This window comes from Raphanus sativus, chromosome 7, assembly GCF_000801105.2.
Source record: "Raphanus sativus cultivar WK10039 chromosome 7, ASM80110v3, whole genome shotgun sequence".
Classification (NCBI taxonomy): Eukaryota; Viridiplantae; Streptophyta; class Magnoliopsida; order Brassicales; family Brassicaceae; genus Raphanus; species Raphanus sativus.
Genome location: NC_079517.1, coordinates 8,628,061 through 8,648,510, shown reverse-complemented (window position 1 = coordinate 8,648,510; position 20,450 = coordinate 8,628,061). Strand labels below are relative to the sequence as shown.

At 33.0% G+C, this 20,450-nt stretch overlaps 4 protein-coding genes across 5 annotated transcripts; 1 reads left to right on the top strand and 3 right to left on the bottom strand.

Moving 5' to 3' along the window:
- Positions 1-3,722: 3,722 nt before the first annotated feature.
- LOC108814598 (protein RGF1 INDUCIBLE TRANSCRIPTION FACTOR 1) lies at positions 3,723-5,374 on the bottom strand. Of its 2 annotated transcripts, XM_018587199.2 has the most exons (4): positions 5,216-5,374; positions 4,924-5,115; positions 4,619-4,834; positions 3,723-4,254 (listed from the first exon to the last, which is right to left on the bottom strand). In XM_018587199.2, exons 1-4 carry the CDS (start codon positions 5,216-5,218, stop codon positions 3,943-3,945), a joined length of 723 nt encoding a protein of 240 aa, XP_018442701.1. In that variant the 5' UTR covers positions 5,219-5,374; the 3' UTR covers positions 3,723-3,942. The 2 variants fall into 2 exon arrangements, with proteins under 2 accessions (XP_018442701.1, XP_056846152.1); XM_056990172.1 differs by having other exon boundaries at positions 4,924-5,360.
- A 584-nt stretch (positions 5,375-5,958) lies between these two features.
- LOC108815274 (uncharacterized) lies at positions 5,959-7,120 on the bottom strand. Its single transcript, XM_056991325.1, has 2 exons — positions 7,115-7,120; positions 5,959-6,579 (listed from the first exon to the last, which is right to left on the bottom strand). Exons 1-2 carry the CDS (start codon positions 7,118-7,120, stop codon positions 5,959-5,961), a joined length of 627 nt encoding a protein of 208 aa, XP_056847305.1.
- Positions 7,121-8,535: 1,415 nt separating this feature from the next.
- Positions 8,536-12,944, bottom strand: LOC108817581 (squamosa promoter-binding-like protein 16). The gene is made up of 11 exons (XM_018590310.2): positions 12,667-12,944; positions 11,984-12,560; positions 11,712-11,905; positions 10,833-11,632; positions 10,668-10,742; positions 10,476-10,583; positions 10,269-10,380; positions 10,045-10,180; positions 9,822-9,960; positions 9,214-9,753; positions 8,536-9,142 (listed from the first exon to the last, which is right to left on the bottom strand). The coding sequence occupies exons 2-11, from the start codon at positions 12,535-12,537 to the stop codon at positions 8,732-8,734; spliced, it is 3,069 nt and encodes a 1,022-aa protein (XP_018445812.1). The 5' UTR covers positions 12,538-12,560; positions 12,667-12,944; the 3' UTR covers positions 8,536-8,731.
- A 5,937-nt stretch (positions 12,945-18,881) lies between these two features.
- On the top strand, positions 18,882-20,450 carry LOC108815276 (putative F-box/FBD/LRR-repeat protein At4g13965). Its single transcript, XM_018587919.2, has one exon. It carries the CDS (start codon positions 19,035-19,037, stop codon positions 20,316-20,318), a length of 1,284 nt encoding a protein of 427 aa, XP_018443421.1. The 5' UTR covers positions 18,882-19,034; the 3' UTR covers positions 20,319-20,450.

Sequence of the window (20,450 nt, the reverse complement as noted above, 5' to 3'; positions counted from 1 at the left end):
TTTGAAATTATTTGTCCCAATCGTAAAGGTGATAACCATATTCGTTGCGATCATAAAACATCAGAGGCTTATCACCATATCCACCATCACCGTAGACTTGCCAAACACATTCACCACATTTGTCTCTCCCATCCCCACGACTGAATGCAGTAAACCAATGATCTCCACCTCCACGCCATGTAACATGGCAACGGAATTTTGTAGTGGCTTTCCAATTTACCTTAAAATGGAAAGTAGTTGACTGATGATAAGAGATATGCTTTAACCCCAAATCACTTTCTGAAGAGCTGCAATGTACATTCATAACTTCTTTGTTAACTGCATAATTTGTTATCACAACAGTTTTCTTTTGAAAAGGTAACAAACTTCTTGCGATTGGTCTGTCCATTGTAGCATCTGTGGAAACTGACAATGACGATATTGACAAATAAAGAACAAAAGCATAAAACATTACTTTTGTGCATTGGTTATTGTTGGCGAAAGCCATGATTCTGAACACGAAAGAATGAGATTTGATAAAACCAAATACAAATATTTATAGTTTTAATAATTAGTTAAAATTAAGAGGCAAATATTTATAGTAAATCGTTGCTTATTTATAGTGTTCTTCCAAAAGAATAAATAGAGTATCTATTTTTAATATGATAAGAATATCACTTTGACAAAATAAGAAACTTCTTTACTTTAAGAAAAATATCATAGGATATCATTAGAACATATTTGATTTCAAAAATAGAACACAAGTAAACAAAATCTCAAAATAAAATTAGTTAAAAGTTAGAAAAATTATGATTTTCTGAACAACTAAAAAACACTATCTAAAGGATTATTTTGAAAAAAATACTATATTGAGTAGAGTTTAGCATTTTAGGATTTGGCATTTATGAGGGAAGATTATAATCAAGATTTAGAGTTTAGAGTAATTTATTCAATTTATTTTGAATTTAGAGTAAATATTTTGGTGCTATCTAAAAGATTTGTTTTTATATTAAACGCAAAAAATATTTACTAATCTTAAGAATTCAATTTAGTCAAATATTTGAGAGGTTAGTCTCTTTCTCTTTCATTCTAACGAAGAATTCAACTTGTACGTTATATTCATTCCGCATCAAATATATACATTTATCTGAATCGGTGACAGAATATTCTTTCATTAATTAGCCGCTAAACATTTGATCAAACTGAATATGGCCTCGATTGGTACAGCTGATGAAGAAGCAGTAGCAGTATGCTGTAGAAGCAGTATGCTACAGAAGCGGTATGCTATTATTAAAACTTTTAATAAGATGATTAGTAAATCAGTAGCAGTATACAATTTTATTTTATTTTATAAAATTTAGTATATAATATATTTATTTTAAAATTATATATATTAAATTATAATATATATATTAATAATATATTTGTTATTAAAATAATGAATCTTAATTAATAACATAAATTAAATTAAATTTTAAATGTGAAAAAATATTATTTAAAAATGTAATTTTTAAAAAAATATAAATTTATTTTTGATATAAAATAATTTTGATATATTAAATAAAAGAAATAAATACAAATTTATTTTTGGATATAAATAATTTGAATATTATTAAACAAAATAATAAATTATCATTATATATATCTTTTTATTTTTATATATAATATATAAAGAGATATAATTAATTTATTTTATTTACTAATTTCAAAAATTATGTTTATATCAATAATTTTATTTAAAAAAATAAAATTTACAATTAAAATATCTATTTTTAAAAATAATATTTTGAATTTAAAATATAATATAATTTATATAATTTATTTATATTTTAAATGTGAAATACTATTTTTTGAAGAAAATATTTATATTGTAAATTTATTTTAGAAATCAAAATTTCATTTTCTGGATATACAAATAATTTTATGTATTATTAGATTAAATAAATGAACTAATTATATTTATTTCTTAAATTTATAAATTGTAAATGCAAATGCTCTTCCAAAAGCTTCATATAAGAGCATTTGCTAGAGAGCATTTGTAGAGCATTAGCATTTAGTAAATGCTTTTTTAAATGCTTTTCTAACCAATGTTGATTGGATAATGTGTAGCATAATGCTAATGCTAATGCTCTACCAATCAAAGCCTATATATATAGTTTCTTTTTAGTTTCACCATCCACAATCAAAACCTCAGGTCTCTGCGGTCCAGGGCCGGCTTAGACCATGGGACAAAGGGGTGTGGATCTCGGGGCCCAATTTTTTTTTCATAAACAATGTTAAAAAGAGATCCAGATGTTTAAAAAAAATTATGTATAAGGCCCCCAGAAAATTAAGTTACCTATAGATATATGTAAAAAGAATATCAAAAAATTATCTTGCCCAAGTGCCCATAAATTCCTTGTAACATGGCAACGGAATTTTCTAGTGCCTTTCCAATTTACTCTAAACTTGAAACTATACCACTGAAAACAAGCGATATGTTTTAACCCTAAGTCATCTTCTGAATTGCTGCAATGTACATTAATAACTTCTTTGTTTAATGAAAAATTTATTATCTCAACAGTTTTCTTTTGAAGATGTAACAAACTTCCTGCAATTAGTTTTATTAGAGATAACACATCGGAAATTTAATGGAATATTAACTAATATACAGAGGGTTAGGGTCAAACTACTTATCAATTTTAGGGTTAGAGTTAAACTACTTATCAATTTTAGGTTGGAAGTCTACAATTAATCTGAATTTAACATGATATCAAAACCTAGATATTAAATATCCTAAACTCTTAATTAATATAATTTTATTCGACCGAGTATAAAGATCGTAATTAACTCGATTAACCGAATATAACTGTTTTAAAATTCTAAATTTTTTTATCACTACTTGATGTTAAATTGGAAGTCTATAATAAATCTGAATCTAACAATTTTTTTTGGTTGTAACTTCTGCGGAAGATGATGATGACAATATTGACAAATAAAGAGCAAAAACATAATACATGAGTTTTGTGCATTGCTGATTGTTGGTAGAAGCCATGATTCTGGAGATTAAAGAATATTTGATATGTGATAAAGAAAACATGAAAATATTTATAGCTTTTTAAATTAGTAATAAAAGTGATATGTAATTATTTATAGTAAACTGTTGTTAGCTATTTATAGTATTCTTCCAAAAAAATATTACGTTTATTTTTTTTAGAAGCTATTATAATATCATTTTGCCAAAACAATTTCATCTATAAAGTCGCAAAATATTTTAACAATTCAGTCAGATATTTGACAAGGTTAGTCTTTTACTTTTCCATTCAACGCTCAATTCAACTTGTACATTATATTTCACTCAGCATCGGATGTATATATACATTTATCTGAATTGGTCACAGAATCTTTGATTAATTAGCTACTAAACATTGATCAAAGCGAATTATATGTATATCTAGACTTGCAAGATAACTTTTTCTCAAAAAAGAATTGTGATGCCTAGATTAAACTCATTCAACTGAGAATGATATATTTAAAACATACATAAAGTCTGAATGAAGAGCTTCGTTGGTTGATCAAAACTCTCATTTTTATATGTTTAATTGTCGTAAAAGTGAAAACAAGAGAACCGCTTCTTTTTCCTCTGGAGATGTCTCTCTCTAATGCACAAAAGGTACATTTGCTTTTTTTTTTTTACGGCAGGTACATTTGCTATTTTAGTGTGAAAATATCACTACTTATATGTCTTCGCAAACAGGTACAAAAATAAAAAGTTTAAAAACTATATAGAAACATACTTCAATCCCTTAATACTACAAACATATTTCCTATACGATATAAACAAAGGAAACAGCGATGTATATGATTTTCTTTATATTATCTATTTCTACGGCTTTAAAAGAAAAACAATACTAACCATTTACAATACTATGACCTATGACCACGGGAAACCTTTCTATATGGTTAGTTACGTGTTGGTTAAGTTCAGAACGGAGCACGGTGTGGTACGCCCTTCCGTCTGCTTGAGTTCCGGTGATTATATATAGTTGGTGTCCCCGGAGAAAGATTAAAACCACTTTCATCACCGGAGCTTGAAGACCACTGATCTCCTGAAAAGTAATCTGATTTAACGGTGGAGATGGAGAGACCATTCATCAGACGGTTGAAAGCACATGTCTTGCGTATCTTAGTTGGTGTGGTCGCCTCATCAGATTCCGCTTCACCTTGATATTCTCTCCCATGCTTCCCTTTTAAAGAGAAGGAAAGACTTTGATTTCCTCTCTTCATCCCTCCAAGCTGAATCACCAAAAGAAGATCAACATGGTCAGTGGGTGACATATCAAAGTATTTGTATGCTCTATTCAAAAAATAGTAACTGACATTTTAAAAATTTAATAATATAGTTTAGAAATTAGCAGTTTCAATTTTTCTTTTGAAATTATAACTTATACATTTAAGATTATAATAAAATTACTATGATTTATCCATTTACTTTTAAAATAAAAACTAAAGAATCTTTAAAAAGAGTTCCTCTCCAATTTTACGTGTTAAACCGCTCTAATTTTAACGTAAAAATAGCCCTAAATATAACCAAACAATAAAATCAAAAACAGAGGAATAGATCTTCTGAAGTGGAATGAGAAAAGAGATTTGTATTTACTTTGCAACCGAGAGAGCAGAAACGGAAAGAATCAAGGAGGCTCCTGCAACATATTTCACAAGTATTGGTAACGCCTTTGCCGATTCTTGGCTGAGGACGTTCGTTCAAGAACACGATCCTTGCGCTGTTAATTATATATGTCTGAACACAAGAGATGTCTATGTACTTCTGAATCTCGTTCACCCTTACAACGTTGTGGTATGATGATCTTCGTATCTAAAGGATAAACACTCAATTTTATTATTATTTTTTTTTTTGTGAGTTTGGGAAGAAAAAACAAACTGAAATTTGAATGAAGAACGAACCTGAAGAACACGATGGTTTTTATGATTGCTCAAACAGTAAGAGCAAAAGGAACTAGAACTGCAGTCAAGACAGAACATGTTGCATTCACTTTTGTTGGAATCAGCGTGGATCGAACATGGGACAAAGTAGTTTGCTCTTAGCAATGGTATTAGCCATGATGGACTTTCTTCTTCTACTCTCATCATTGGTCCCTGGAGAGTTTTAAGACCAATTCAAACGGTAGCAAATATAAAGAATCTGCATAGAATATTTTAAAGGGGTAAAATAGATAATAAGAAGAAGAGAAGTCACCATGAGTTTCTTTCTATCGTGCTTACTGGACTCGAGATTCTTGTGGTTTGATTGAAAAGACTAAGAAGAGAGGAGATGATTTGAGTTAGTGGCTGCTACAGCTGAAAACGATAGAAATTAAGGGTTACTTGTGTGTTGTGTTTGAAGTCGGTCACGAGTATTTGAGGTTTATAATAACTCACATGAAAATCATTTATTATCCTCTTTTAATTTTTGTAGTTATCTTTAATTACTTTTCTTGGCTGTATTATCTATTTGACAAATCAGTGTATCTAATTTCTTCTTTTGTTCCATTAGAGGCACACGTATAAGTTAAGGTGCACATGTGTGTGTTTGTAGAGACCCCATAAGTAAAGGAGCTTAAGAAAAGTATTATTATTGAAGTTGAACAATTGAATCATTGTTCGCAAATTATTTTGTTTGGCATAAAATTATTTTGTCGTTTGCGCTTTGAAAAGATCAAGCCGACTATATTCTTTGGTCCTACGTCACTTCCCAATGTGGGATATTTTCCCTTTAAAAGATTATCATATTTATTCATTATGTAAAGGGTATGTTTTTTTTTTCCCTTGAAATTCCATTCATAATATTGATTAAGCTTTTACAATAAACCTAATGTACAACCAGATCATCCATATGACCTATAGACGTTGATCTAGACAACCAAAAACCAATACAACTCCACCCAAACAAGAGGAGAACCAGATCAAACAACTCTGATATCAGAAGCCCATAAACAAGGCTCAGAGGCCACGACTTTCATTTACAAAGAACTCAAAAAGCCACGAAGGATGACCACACTGAACATACGATCTTACCAACCTCTGTTTCGTGACACTTTGTGCAATGAAAATAGCTCCTCTGTTAGCTTCTTTTCTAACCACCAAAAACCTACAGTCAACAATTAGAGATCTTCCCATCTCAATCTCTCCTGCCTGAAAACAGAAAGATGGCCACGCTTGAGGCCGTTCAACTGCTCCAAAAAAATCTCCAAACTCCCCTGCAACAATAATTTTAGTCATCCTATGACTCTTCATGCTTTCAAGTGTCCACAATATCACCGCAAACTTAGCCTCATCAACAGACCGAATATTGCTAAAAGCTCTTCTACTGTGACATTGGACAACTCCTCTCTCGTTGCGCACTACCCAACCACCACCTGCTAGACTTTTTTCTTTGTTCCAATCAAAACCCACATTACACATTTTCCACCCTTTCTCCGGTGGCTTCCACTTGGCTTTTTCCGGTTTCAGGTTGGCGCTCTCTGCATTGATCATCTCATTCTCTATTACTTGCGCCTCAACCCATTCCTCAGCCTCTCGATATGCCCTGATAACAATCTCTGCTGGAACTATATCTCTCCCCTGGAACAAGAATACATTTGTGATAAATATAAACTGTTAATATACATGTATTTGCAAAAGAAAATGAATATTTTACTCTAAATGTTATCGCAAAGTGTATTGTTTTCTAATCCATTTTTAAAAAAATATTTTTTGTATTTGAAAAAGAAATAGCATTTTAAAATTTTGTAAGAAATTAAAAAATCTATTTCGAAGAATGACATTACAAATATTATTTTATATTTTAGAGATGGTCTAACATACTGGATAACAAGCTATTGAAACATGAAAGATACAATATAAATGGCTGACTTTGGATACTAGATTAGTAAAATACTATAACAGTCATGAAACTATTTCCTTAAAAAGAGAAAAAATAAATAAATTACGTGGCTAAAGGTTATTAAGAGGCAGAAAGATCAACGGACACGGAGGAGACAGAACCGAACTAGAGATTGGTGTAGATTCTGGTCTGAGCCGTTGGATTTTGAAAAACCTCTTCTCGGACAAATCTTTCTATGTGACGTTGCACACACTTTTGTCCTTTACTGTTTACCCACATGACAAATCTTAGACCGTAGGATTCAGAAAATTGCCACCACTTATAATCGTAGGGTCAGCGAGCGTCTTCTACGTGATCCAAAACATTTATAATTTAACAATTAAAGCTACAAAAAAAGAGTTTTTATCAGCTAGTGACTGCTTTTTCTATTCTTTTTTTTTTTGAACAACAAGTACAATCTATTCTAAACTGTTGGATTCTACGGTAAGAGTGAGTTGTCCAGAATCTAGTAATAGCTGTACGGCTCATGATTTTCTTATATAGTCTGAAACTGTTAGGAACTTATCACATTGGTGTAGACATTTTATAATAATTTTACATTCTTATGTTATAGTAAATTTTCATGCAGGTATTTCCTAGTGGAGTAGTTCAACTTTATACCTTTTTTCAATTTCTACTTCTATTCCGAAGTTTAAATAACTTGATAGCATTGTTTATGATGGCAGAACATACGGATAGATAAGATAACAACATCTATGTCTCGATGGAAAGAGTATGCCAATCAATTGAGATTGCGTGAGTTAACAAAACTCTAAGATGAACATAACTTATACAAGTCCCTACACTAGAAAATAATGCAATCTATATGCTGTTTTCTTCTTCTAGGTATATAATGAATGTCTTCTATCTTCTACACTTATCTAATAGACTAGTGAGATTGAAAGCAACAAGCCTTCAAAAAGACTAGTGATATTCTTTAGTAAATTATCTGAATGAGTCTTTTTTCTCTCTTTTTCTCATAGGTTTTCATATTTTTTTGCTGGCCAATATAGAAATAGAATGAAGGACCAAATATAAAACAACTACAGATTTTAATATAATATACAGTTGACTATGAGTAACACATTTTAATATTTTTTTCTTTTTGGTAAAGATATTTTTGTTGGAATATAATTTCACATTTTAATATATTTTACAGATGACTTTGAATAGGTCATCAACAAATGTAGTGTAATGTAGTACTCGTGACAGAGACCGAATCAATAAACTATAAGATGGAATATGGTTAAGAGAGGATGATAATAACAAGAAGATAAGTGTGATCCACGTAATCAGTTAGTAGCTATCAATTGAAAACTAAACATAACCACTAATTGTTCAAAATGTTGGGAGAAAAGTTGACGAATGAATCCGCTTCTTTTTTTCCTCTTCGATCTTATCTCTTCCCAACTCCACATAAAGGAAAACTAGTTTTTGTATTTTGTTTGTAATTCAAAAAGTAAAAGACATTCGTGGCTGCAATACTATTGACCGACCTGAACAAATAGTACATGGAACGTGACCGTTAAGTAAAAAAAAACAGAAGTTGATACTATTTATACATATGGCATTAGACGAAAGGATGTTACATTACAAGTTTTATGACAGTCTTATAGCCACCACAGCTTCTGTGTTGTTAAGAGAAGAACTAGAAGTGTAACTAAGCCGAAGGAGATTAACAAATTCAAGAATACAACATATAATTAGCGAAAATATATATTTTTTTTTTTAAAACACAGATGTTGAGAAGCTATGTCTACTCTTGACCCCCAACATGTTTTCTTCTCTGTACTCTCTTGCAATAATCAACACTTAATTATACAAAAAAAATGCTACAATGTAGCCTTTTTTTTAGACCGAGCCATAATCAAGACCTCCCCAACTGAAGTGTGAGCCTTGTCTGACGATAGGGAAAGCATGCATAAACACGCAAACACAGACACAAACGGTGGCAACAGCAACCATCGAATGGATGATCCTAGTTGGAAACAAGCGACGTGTGCCTGACACCTTCTTCTGATACTTAAGGGCCATGCTTGCACATGTGTTGCAAGATCTCTTCATCTCTGAGTTTAGCCTCTTACTCACTACACCAATCTGATCGATCCCGTTCTCGATGTTTAGAGATATTTGACCGTTTCTTTTGTCCGCAAGTTTGCGAGCCACCAAGGTGTTGTAACTGTGGTTGTTCCTCATTGCAGCATAGCTAAATGGAGTCTGTCCACTTGCATCGATTAAGGTATTCCACGACGATAATCCAATCTGAAACCATTAAAACATTTAGATGAGAAACACTCACTAGAAGGCTATAAAACATAGGTTAGAAACTATACCCCTTGTGGATCATTAGTCAGGACATCGACCATATCATCTGAACCAGATGAGGAAGCAGCCAGATGCAGAGGTGTGATACCACCAGGTCCCTTGATGCTAGGCAAGAAGATGAACGTTTTAGCAGAGTAATGAATCAGCGTTTCCACCATTTCTGTGTTCTTCCTTTTGACAGCGCGGCTCAACAGCTGAATCTCAGCCAGCATATCTAAGGACTCTCTGCTCATCATCAAACCATCGTTTCCCAAATTTCTCTCCACCATCATATCAAGAAGAGTTCTCACGAGCGAACAGTAATCTCTTTCGACAGAGCATACGAGCAGAAACTTGAAGCGAGGGAGAGAGAAGCCGCCGGATGCAGATTTCTTCTGAAACAGCCAACCGAGCTCGTTCAAGAAACAAACTACTTCCTCTCTTGAACTTGGACGACCTGAGTTGTATGTTTGCTCTTCTGTCTCATCTTCTAGGCGATTCAACTCTTTGCAAATCTTGGCACTGGCGATTATCAAAGGGAAACTGTCGCTTCTGAATCCATTCTCCACCTGTATTGGACACAATAGCGAGTGTTTAAAACTAAACTTTGCTTGATGTTATTTCGAAGTTTTATTACCTCAAGGAAACAACGTCCCAGAGAAGCAGGGCACTTGACTTTGAACCTATTTACATTTAACTCATCAAATCTGGTGCTTCTATGCGCTGTTCCAGTTACTTCCATTGAGGTATAGTTACCCATATGCGCACAACGAAAGCTGCACATCATAATGAGAAAGATTTGCTTAGGACAAACACAACAGAAGCATCATGAGAAGAAATGGCTAAAAAAAAGGTGTTACCTAATTCCATCGTTGGTCAAGCTTCTACCCCTTAATACCAAACTAGTTTCTTCACCGGCAACAACAGCAACCGGTGACACCGTGATCAGCTCTGGCGAACTCAATGTTCTCCAAGATTTGCTCAGACGAATTCTACCTGTAACATTTGCATTAGGATTGATTGACTTAAGTTATTATATCTTGTAGACCATACACACCAACTGGCAAGTGATGTAGCAGCTCACCGTGCTTGTACGACGCGAGCTGTCTGCCTGTGTTGACCAAAAATCTCGTACTGCTCCAAAATTCAGAATCGTGAACCAAAGAACTAACCCGCTGCAGCAAGTTTTCTTCAAGCTAATAAAATGAAAAAGACGTGAAACGCCATTAGCTTTCTCAGAATATGCTTTAGAGCAAAATTCGAATACTAATTAACAAACGATTCAACTCACTTGTTCCCAAGCAGAAGCTGACATTGCCACATAGACAGATAGAATAACACAGCCAGGCCTGATATAACTCTCCATTTCTGATGGAATGCTACAAAGCCAACTAGAGATCTGTATTTTAAGAGTTGAAGCAGCGTTAGGACTTAAAAAGGAGGGCAAATTAATAACTCTATTACGCTTCAAGGAGGTCATTACCTCGGTTCTCAGTGTCCCAGGGAGCTGACTAGGATCTTTTCCAAGCAGTTTGAAAACTATCTTCCCGGTGCGGTCCTGTTAGACAACAAACACACATGAAAAATAATGTTAGTAGCTTTAAACCTGCTGCTGCTAAGAGGTTGTAAATGTGGTAAGCTGCATTACCTGAGCATCAGAGTTTAAGCTGGGAGGAGAATAATCCGAACCAGACGAAGCATAACTAAGATTTGCAGCAGCAGCAGAAGCTCCTCTGTTTGATGCGCCAAAAAGATCTAGTGGCAAGCAGCTGTTTCTGGGACTACTGGGACTAGAGGTTCTGCAATTGTTAGATCTCATGGTTTCAGGAGATGTCTGCATTGGGAACAACTCCTGCATGACTGGTGATGAAGAAGACGGCGATCTATCCTCAACGGGGTTGCTGCTCGCGGAGGAGTTGTACTTTCCCGAAGATGCAACCGTCGGTTGTCGCCTCTCGTCCTCTGGTGAAGAGGTGAACAGCTGTAGAGATAAGCTAGAAGATCTAGTGTCCTGAGAAGGAGACGGGTTACTGCTGCTGGTTCTCTCACCTCCTCCCCCCACAAAAGAAGGAAACTCCAAAGTTCTCTTTTCTGAACTGGTTGTAGTAGGGGCGTGGTCGGAAGAAGTTAGCTTAGTCTTATCACTGCTACCAAATCCTCCTTGAGATAAGAACGCGATGGCCTCAGGCGCAGACGAGCCTAGAGTTGTGGATAGAACAGCAAGCAAGTCCATGGTGGAAGGAGAAGAGGAGGCTCCCCCATTCACATCGTTTCTCGAGTTCATAACCGAAGGTTGATCAAGATTTTTCCTCGCTAAAACTCCGATACTGTTCAACTTGGAGACAAGATCCATAGGCAGAGGCAACGCATTGATCTTGTTGAGTATCTGAAGGAGTTGCTCTCTTTGTGGCACTGCTGGAGACCCATTAGGTTGAGAACCGTTCCTACCTGCAAAACACGCACACACAAAACCGATATTGAGGTTTATTCCCACTGATACCAGAGAGGAGGAGGAAGATGTTGTTACCTTGTGCACAAGCCAAAGCTGTTAACAAAGCCATAACATCCATATTAGCTGCGTTTTTATCGGAACTCCCAGGAGCTACAGCACCAGATGTAACCTCCTCAGGCTGAGTTGTTTTCCTTCTCCTCCTGTTATGGCCAGCCAGCCTCCGCCTACAGCTTCTCTTCCCCTCATCAAACTCGGATAGAAGATGAAACCTAGAAGAAGCCAAAACTTGTTAAAACCCAATCATATTTTTATAAAAGTTAAAAAAAAAGGTGAGAATCTTTTCAAACCTGCTACACTGTTGGCAAAACCTCTGCATCTGATTCCCAACAAGAGCTTTGGTAGCTTTACTGTGAACCTCACAGACTTTATGTCTTCTGTGATAATCCTTAGCAACCGATAGATCCTCCTTACAACTATCCACCTGACACTTGGGGTAGTTCCTTCCCGGAGATCCGGACTTCACCTTCTTGTTGGGTCTAGTCTCTTCCACAGCGTTGAAACCACTACTCAGATTCAAATCAAGACCTCTTCTCTCTTCTCCCTCGTAACTCAACCCGCCGTTGTTGTTGTTATCATCGTCACTCCTGGCATTGAGATCAAACTGCGTGCCGTTGTTCGCTACCTGAAGAGAGTCTTGTGCTGCCTCAACAGGTTTAGCTTCGAATCTCTGACTGTCCCATTCCCACATCTTAGGGTTCCAATCATTCCTCTGCTGCTGAGAGGAGGGGACAAGCCAGTAGGGCTGGCGATTGGACATCTGGTAATAAAGATCTCGTTTTCTCCCACCTATTGGATGGTGAATTGAGACCGGACCAGCCACTTGAGGACCCACCTCATCCATCTCTCTCTCTCTCTCTAACGAACCTGAATCACTCAAAAAGCTCAGAGATTCCAATTGAACAGACAGTAAAGGCTTCTCCTTTTAATTGTCTCTGAAACACACAAAAAAAAAAACAGAAGCGACTTGTACCTTAGATGAATCTCAGATTCTTCAGACAACAAAACCCTTTTTTTCTTCTTCTCGGATCCAACGAAATCGAATCGAACAATTAAGAAGGCTTTCCCTTCAGATTTGAGAGACTCTCCCAAAAAAAAATCAAATCTTTGGCTTCAAAATTTTCCGACTTGGGAATTGATTAAGGAACGAGAGTTGAATCGAAAGTTTAGTTCTTTTTTTCTGGGAAGCTTCGTCTCTCTCTCTTTCTCTCTGTGTTTCGTCGTCTTCAACTTTCTTAGCTTTTACTACAAAACCTTTTCTTATGTTGTTCGGTGATGGCACAAACTCTAAATTCAAAAAAAGATGGAGGGTGTTTCTGTAATATACCATAACTCTTCTTTTTGTTAATAATCCAAGATTCGTATTATTATTGTTTGTGTTTGTGTGCATTTTTATTTCATTGAATTCCTTTTTTTCATATCAACCATTGACGACATGCATTAATTATTTTTTTATTCATCAATAATTGACATTTCATATGTGATGAATTAAGAAGAAAAAAATGTAGAAACGTAACGTACAGAGAAACAAAAAATATATTCCCTCCGTTTTTTTATAAGTCATTTTAGAATCTTACACATAGATTAAAAAAACATAAATTCCTTATATTTTCTAGACAAAAACATCATTAATTATTTACATAACCATAAATCAACCAATAAAAAAATAGAAGACATATTATCATTGGTCATACAACATTAACTGTTAATAAATTTTACATAGAAAATCAAAAACGTCATATAATTTGAAATAAAAAATTTCTTCTAAAACGACTTATAAAAAAAACGGAGGGAGTATAAGTATACATTAAATTAAACGAGAGAAGAGGTTATGTTATAAATTTATAAGCCTCTAATATTGATAAAGAATGCAAATGTCTATTGACTCCCATATCGTCAACTACCTTCTTTTAACAAAAGTTGAAAGCGACAATAACCGTATTTGATTTATTTTTAGAGGAGAATTTAGGTCAGGTTACTTCATACTCTCCCCTTGTATTTTTACTTCTTTTTTTGTGTAGAAACATATTAAAAGGGTTAAACAGTATATCTTCGTTAATATTTTGATTAGGCCATCGACAAATGAAAACAGACTTTTGGGAAGGAGTAAACTCGTCAAATGTTAAAATTGAATCAAATCAAAGTGACTAACTATCATTATTAATAAAGCAAATTGCGTTAGCATGAATTATTTTGTTCTAAAGATAAACATATCAGATTCAAATTTCAACAACTATAAAAATAGACTTAGCAGTGTTTTTATCAAGATTACGAGTTTAGGTATGAAACTTGCTGCAATAAAAAGAAAACTGCATAGTACAATGACAAACAATATTTTTACTTATAAATCCTATAGATTAAATCACGAATAATAAAACATAATAAATACATACACAACTTTGGGTTCGAAAGAAAACAAAAGCAAACAAAAACTTTGAAGTTCATAGTAGAAAACATTGAATCCAAGCTTCCAAGATTCAATCTAAGCTTCATATCGTTGCAATTTGCTAGATTTCAAACTATATGTAAGAACGTATTGAATTAAAATTAATTTTACATTCATTAGCAAAAAAAAAACATTGAATCTCGTAAATTATAAAGCGCGTCCGCGTTTGGAGGAAGTCGTCATCATAACAGGAAGGTAAGGCCTAGACGGTAAACAGTCCACCCAATATCTGTAGATATGCAAAGACTCTGTAGCCCCCATCTGTAAAGAGAGAGAGGTGCCAATCGCACACCTCCGCTGAACGAATATTCGACAATTTTTTATAATATACTCTTTAGCCATACATATACGATGTAGAAAATTAACTACGAGTGTACTTTTGATGGGAAGTATCCGTAAGATTGTTTGCATGTAAAGTAATGAGATATAAAAAAAATTCAAAGTAAAAAATGAGTTTCAATGAGAAACAGCTGTAATTAGTACGAAAGTGGATGGCATTAGATTGGCACAGGATACTGACAACTATTCATAGCGACTTCATGCTTTGTACTTACTCTTTTTCATTTTTTGTACTACATCTCTTTTTATATTTTTTTTATTTCCCTTTTCAACTTTTTTTTTTCGTTAATACTACACTTAAAAGTTTTTAAATTTTTAAATAAAATTATTTGTACTAAAAGCATTATCGCAAATTATTCCATCATTCGAAAAACTACAATTACTTTCTAATCACGGCTCATATGCGTTTGCTCAGGAGACAACTCAGTTTGTATCAAATTGAAGCATAAAACGCATTTTACATCAAAGAGACTTAAGTGTAAATTCAACGTTATTTCCATTCACAGATCGTTTTTTTGGTAAAATTTCATAAGTCGTTTTCCTAATTATACTACTATTTCGTTATCATGGAATTGAATTATACTATTCACCGCAAGTTGCGATATTCGATTGAGAATATTGGAAACGTTGATTGGAGAACATGCACGTTAATAATGTGTTCTTGATAATAATGATGATAAACAATTACAAGAATCATAAAACACAATATGGAAATCTTAATCAATTTTATTTGATGATCGATAGAATATTCTCGGTTTTGTATTGCCAAAAAAGTAAGCTCTTTTCGTGACTAGTTAATTAGTTTTCTAAATATCAAGTTTTAGTGCCTGCTTACATGACGTGGAGAAGTTTTGTTTTCTTCCTTGCGTGATGATATTACACAACTGTTTTTTTCAAAACACCTACTCTTAGTTATAATTTGAAACCCCTAATAATTCTGATGTGGTCTAGTTTAAGTGTTAGCCAACGAGCGTATTTAGTTTGTCGGCCGACACACTTCGTTTGGATCATATACTTGAGGACAAATTCTCTTTTAGCGTATTTAGCTAAAAATTGTTTACATAGACCTGTACAAAAATTATGTAAAAAGAATATTCAATTACCAACTGAATTATGATTGCTACAGAGAGCCGGGCATAATCATCAACAAGTGGTTACTCTATAAAAATAGGATTACTAATCGCTAAACAATCAGGATGGACGATGCTTTCCCAATAATCTTCGTTAAACGACTAAGAAAGTGAAAAAACATATTATTATATCGATCTCCTCCGTATATTTGCATATGCTATGGAATATTTTCATGTTAGGTTTTCTCAAAAAAAAAAAAAAATTTCATGTTAGGCAAAATTTGAGTGAATTACATATAAGAAATACTCATCGGGTCACGTGAGCAGTCAGGTGTCTGTCAAAATATCTCCAAATAAAATATCTGAAATAATACTCCATCAGGTAGGATATATTTCAAAACTCACCGACGGAACACATCTAATGTAATTGCAAATATTTTTGAAACTCAGTTACAAAAAAAAAAAAAAAATTTTGAAACTGAAACTGAAAGTATACGACGAATAGAAAACATTTTGAGAATTAATAACCAGTTCAAGTATTTTGACCCTGAGCTCCAAAAAGTTTCCAATATCTTCAGAAACAATACTAGAAGCAATTTTTTTTGGGAAAACGTAAACCTACAAGGATGTGCTATAATATGGAAAATCCTACGCGTGAGCGTCAAGAAACCTTCCATGCGTAACAGGAATTCGATTTTCTCTTACATAGATTTAAAAAATTTAATTAATAATTAAAAATACAAAAATACCATCAATCTACATATAAATAGTGAAAATAGTATAGAAAACAACAATGTGAAAAGAAAAAAAAACAATGTAGTATGCAGACTATGTACTGCTATGTAGGTAAAATTGAAATAATTAAATATTTATGTTATCGTAACAAAAAAGTTGAGTGTTAATATCGTACACAGTAGCTGGTGTTTCTTGATTGGACTTTTAGCGAATGGTACATTGCACGTGGTCATTGCTACACAGGAGTACAATCACTTTCCATTATCTTAAAGACGTAAACATAGGTTTTGAGTTTACAGTCGCATGGTGTACTACTTTTTGTCAACTATGCTTAAATATAGAAATCTGGAAACTTTCAAGGAGAACACACGTTTTAAGTTTGCGTTAAACACCGTAAATGTTCGCTTGAGTTTGTACGCGATCTTTTCCCTGTTAGAAACAGTTCAATTTCTATTATTCCCGTAAAGTTCAAACATGTGTAAACTTAACATAAAAATCGGTATGGCTTGAAAAACTGTATAGAGAATCATTAGATATTTTAAGTATTTTTGATGTTTTTAGTATTGTATAACAATTTTAGATATTTAATTTTAACTATTATTATATATTTTCAAATATTTTGGACAATTTAAAAATATCTTATTTTTTTGGATATTAATTCTTAAAGTAACGAATATATTTAAGAATATAAATAGAATTCATATATATTGGGATACCTGAAATATTTCAGTATGGGTCGGCTTTAGTTCTAGTTGTCTAAATATAAACTTTTGAACTTATTTAGATATTTAATCAGTTTTGGTTCGGGTTCTATATTACTTTTTCATATTGGATTTATTTTTTTTTTGATTTTTTTGCCAAGCCCTAAAGACTGTAATAGAAATGATGCATAAATATATAACTATTTTATCTATAACATTCAAGTATTTTTGGAAAATATATATTGCACAAGATTTTTTAAAAAATATCTTAATATAAGTTTTGGATTTACTTTTAGAAACAATACATATATTATATATTTAATACAATACACTTTAGACATGAGTTCTATAATTTAAGAATATATCAAACAAAAAAACTTATTATAATATAGTTTTTTTTATTTCATATTTTATAATCGTATCTAAAATTTGATTAATATTCATTCAAATGTTTTTATCTCATAGCAAAGATTATAATATAAAGTGACAATACTATTATACACTTTATTTCTTATTGTACTACTCGATTATTATATTCATTTTCCTAACGTAACTATTGTTTGATGTATAAATTAATCATAGACAATACGTTTGTCCTTATTTTAAGAACAAACAGTAACTAAAAATCATATAAGTAAATTGAAAAATTTACGTCCAAAGAAAAAAATTTGTTACTTCTTTTCAAAAAGAAATTTTTTGTTACTCGTACATATAATAGTTATGAATAAAGTCATATACACATGGCATCTATTTAGTTAGGGAATTTAAAATTTATGATATATTGATATTTAGTTATTTAAAAAAAACAAATCAAGGATATTTTTTTTTTCAAAAAAAAAAGTTCTCTTTTAATTATATTGTTTTTGGGTGGAGTAGTTTTAAGATTTTTTGTTTTGTTTAAATAAATATAGTTTTAAATTAATAAGTAGTGGTAGTCCTGTAAATACTTTGAAAGATCATATGGATATCTCAAAAAAGAGTTGTTGTTTTAATTGTATTGATGTATATAATTGATACATTATAGTTTGACATGTATAATATCTTGTGTTTGTTAAAATTAATATCCATTCAGAGTATAATTAGGAAAAACGATGAAACAAAATCACAACAAACAAAAAGTTACAAAAATTAAGCTAAAGGTTTGATATGAGATTCTTTTGATATGGATTTGCAAACGGAAATATTATTTTGTCACTGATATACATTCTTTTGTTATGATTTCTAGTTGATATGGGCCCACGAATTGTGTGATTGTCGATTGGTTTTGGAAAATTAAGCTTGGTTTTAGTTAAGATTATTTCCTTATTTATTTGTTTGTTTTAGCAAAGTAAAAGAAAATCTAAATGGTATATTATTGTAATTATTTTAAATAAATAAGGACAGAATCCTATGAGGGATTCTGCTCTAATAGTATAGATGTCATCAAAGTTGATTTAAATTTTCTGTCACTTATCCGTTTAAAATTCAGAATTAAGCATATTTGGGTTAGAGTAGTGAATTCGCGATACCGTGCGAGTAAAACCAAAACATGGATAAAGATTAAGTGGTAATTGCATGGTTAGTAAACAATAATTTTGAGTTTTGGAAAAATTAACAGACCGACTGCTGGAACAGGATAGACCCACAAACTAGAGAGCGGGCGCAAGTGGCACTGTGGCCAATCGAGGCGTTACAATAATTAAAGCAGAATTTAAGGTTTAAGTTTTTTTTAAGCCAGTTATATTAATACAAAGTGCAATTCAATCACAAAACAGAATGTGTATTATACTAATATGATTTGTTTATTATTTTTTTATTGATAGAAAATATGATTTGTTTTTATTAAATTACATTACTTAAATATAGAAAATTTCAATATTTATATTAAAGATATTGTCTTTTTTAAGGTGATTTGGAAACAAATATTAACAAAAGAGAAAGTTAAAATAAAAGATTATTTAAGGATGAGATAATATTTTGGGCCTTTCTCATCTTGTTCCTCATTCAATCTCTTCTTCTAACTCCGTAAAAGAAATCGCCGCCGGTTCATTGTTTCCTGCTACGGGGGAGAATGCAGAACGTTTTGTCTAAACGAAGTTGTCAGAGAAACGATGAAGGAGTGGACAGGATCAGTAAGTTGCCCGAAGCTAGGGTTTTCCAAATACTGTCTTTGCTTCCACAAAGAGATGTTGTAACCACCAGCGTTTTGTCTAAGCGATGGAATGCTATATGGAAGATGGTGCCTAAACTCGAGTTTGATTATCAGCACTATGGAGACGGAGAGACGTTTTCAGACAACGTTTGTAGGGTTTTGATTTCCAATAAAGCTCCTGATCTAGAGAGTTTGTGTCTCCGTTTTAGTATAGAGAATTGTGCTCGTGGAGATATAGAATCGTGGATTTCAATTGCATACTTGCACCGTGTGCGTGAGTTGGAACTAGATGTTGCGGGACCTTCCAGTCTCAAACTCCCTCTTACCTTGTTATTTAGCCGCTATCTAGATACCTTGAAACTCAAGAATTTTATTCTTGTTGATAGTGGTCGGGAACATCGCCGTCTCAAGTACTATGTGAGAACACTGCATCTTTGCTACGTGAACTGCAAAAACGATGATTCGGTTGCTGACTTTTTATGTGGATGCCATGTTCTTGAGAATTTGGTTGTGAGTCGACGTAGATGGGATTATGTTAAATCTTTCACTATTGATGTCCCAACTCTGCAGAGACTTGAAATTTGTGATTGGAATTGGAATGGTCAAGATAAAGAGCAAGATCAAGAGTTTGGGTACTACGAGATTAATGCTCCTTGTTTGAAATACTTGAAGATCAAAGGGACTCGTGACATCCTGTTTCGTCTAGTTGCTAGTGATGAAGAAGATCATCTTCTCGGGAGGATCAGAAACGTTTCCTTGTCTTCCAGGTCATCTCTAATAAGTGAGATTGCATTTCCCAAGTACACCATCTTCCACCAGTTGGAATATTTGGAGCTATGCACATCTCAAGCAATGTGGTGTAATCTACTTACTCTTGTGATCAACACGTGTCCTAGATTACAAGTCCTCAAACTTATAGGTTGCGGATGGGATTCTAGAAAAGTTTGTGTTGCGGGGAGATGGATTCAACCGAAGAATGTTCCGGAATGTTTGGAGACTTTCGTGTGGAACTGCTGCAGCAAAGAGCAACAAGAAAAAGAGAAAGGAGTGGCGAAATACATTGTACGAAATGCGAATCGACTGAAGGAAGCAAGAATCATCATGAAAGAGTTTAACTCGCGGGAAAGACTTAAGATGCTTGAAGAGTTTAAAAGTGTGGTCAAGGCTTCAAATTCATCATGCAACATTCTTGTGGTTGAATGAAACTTCCTTTTTTATTTTTATTTCATAGCAACATCGCAAACTTAACTGCGATTTTCACTAAAAATAACTCTGTTTCATGTCCACTCTCTATAACAAAGAAAGGTGATACTATCTTATTAATAGACTCTAGTC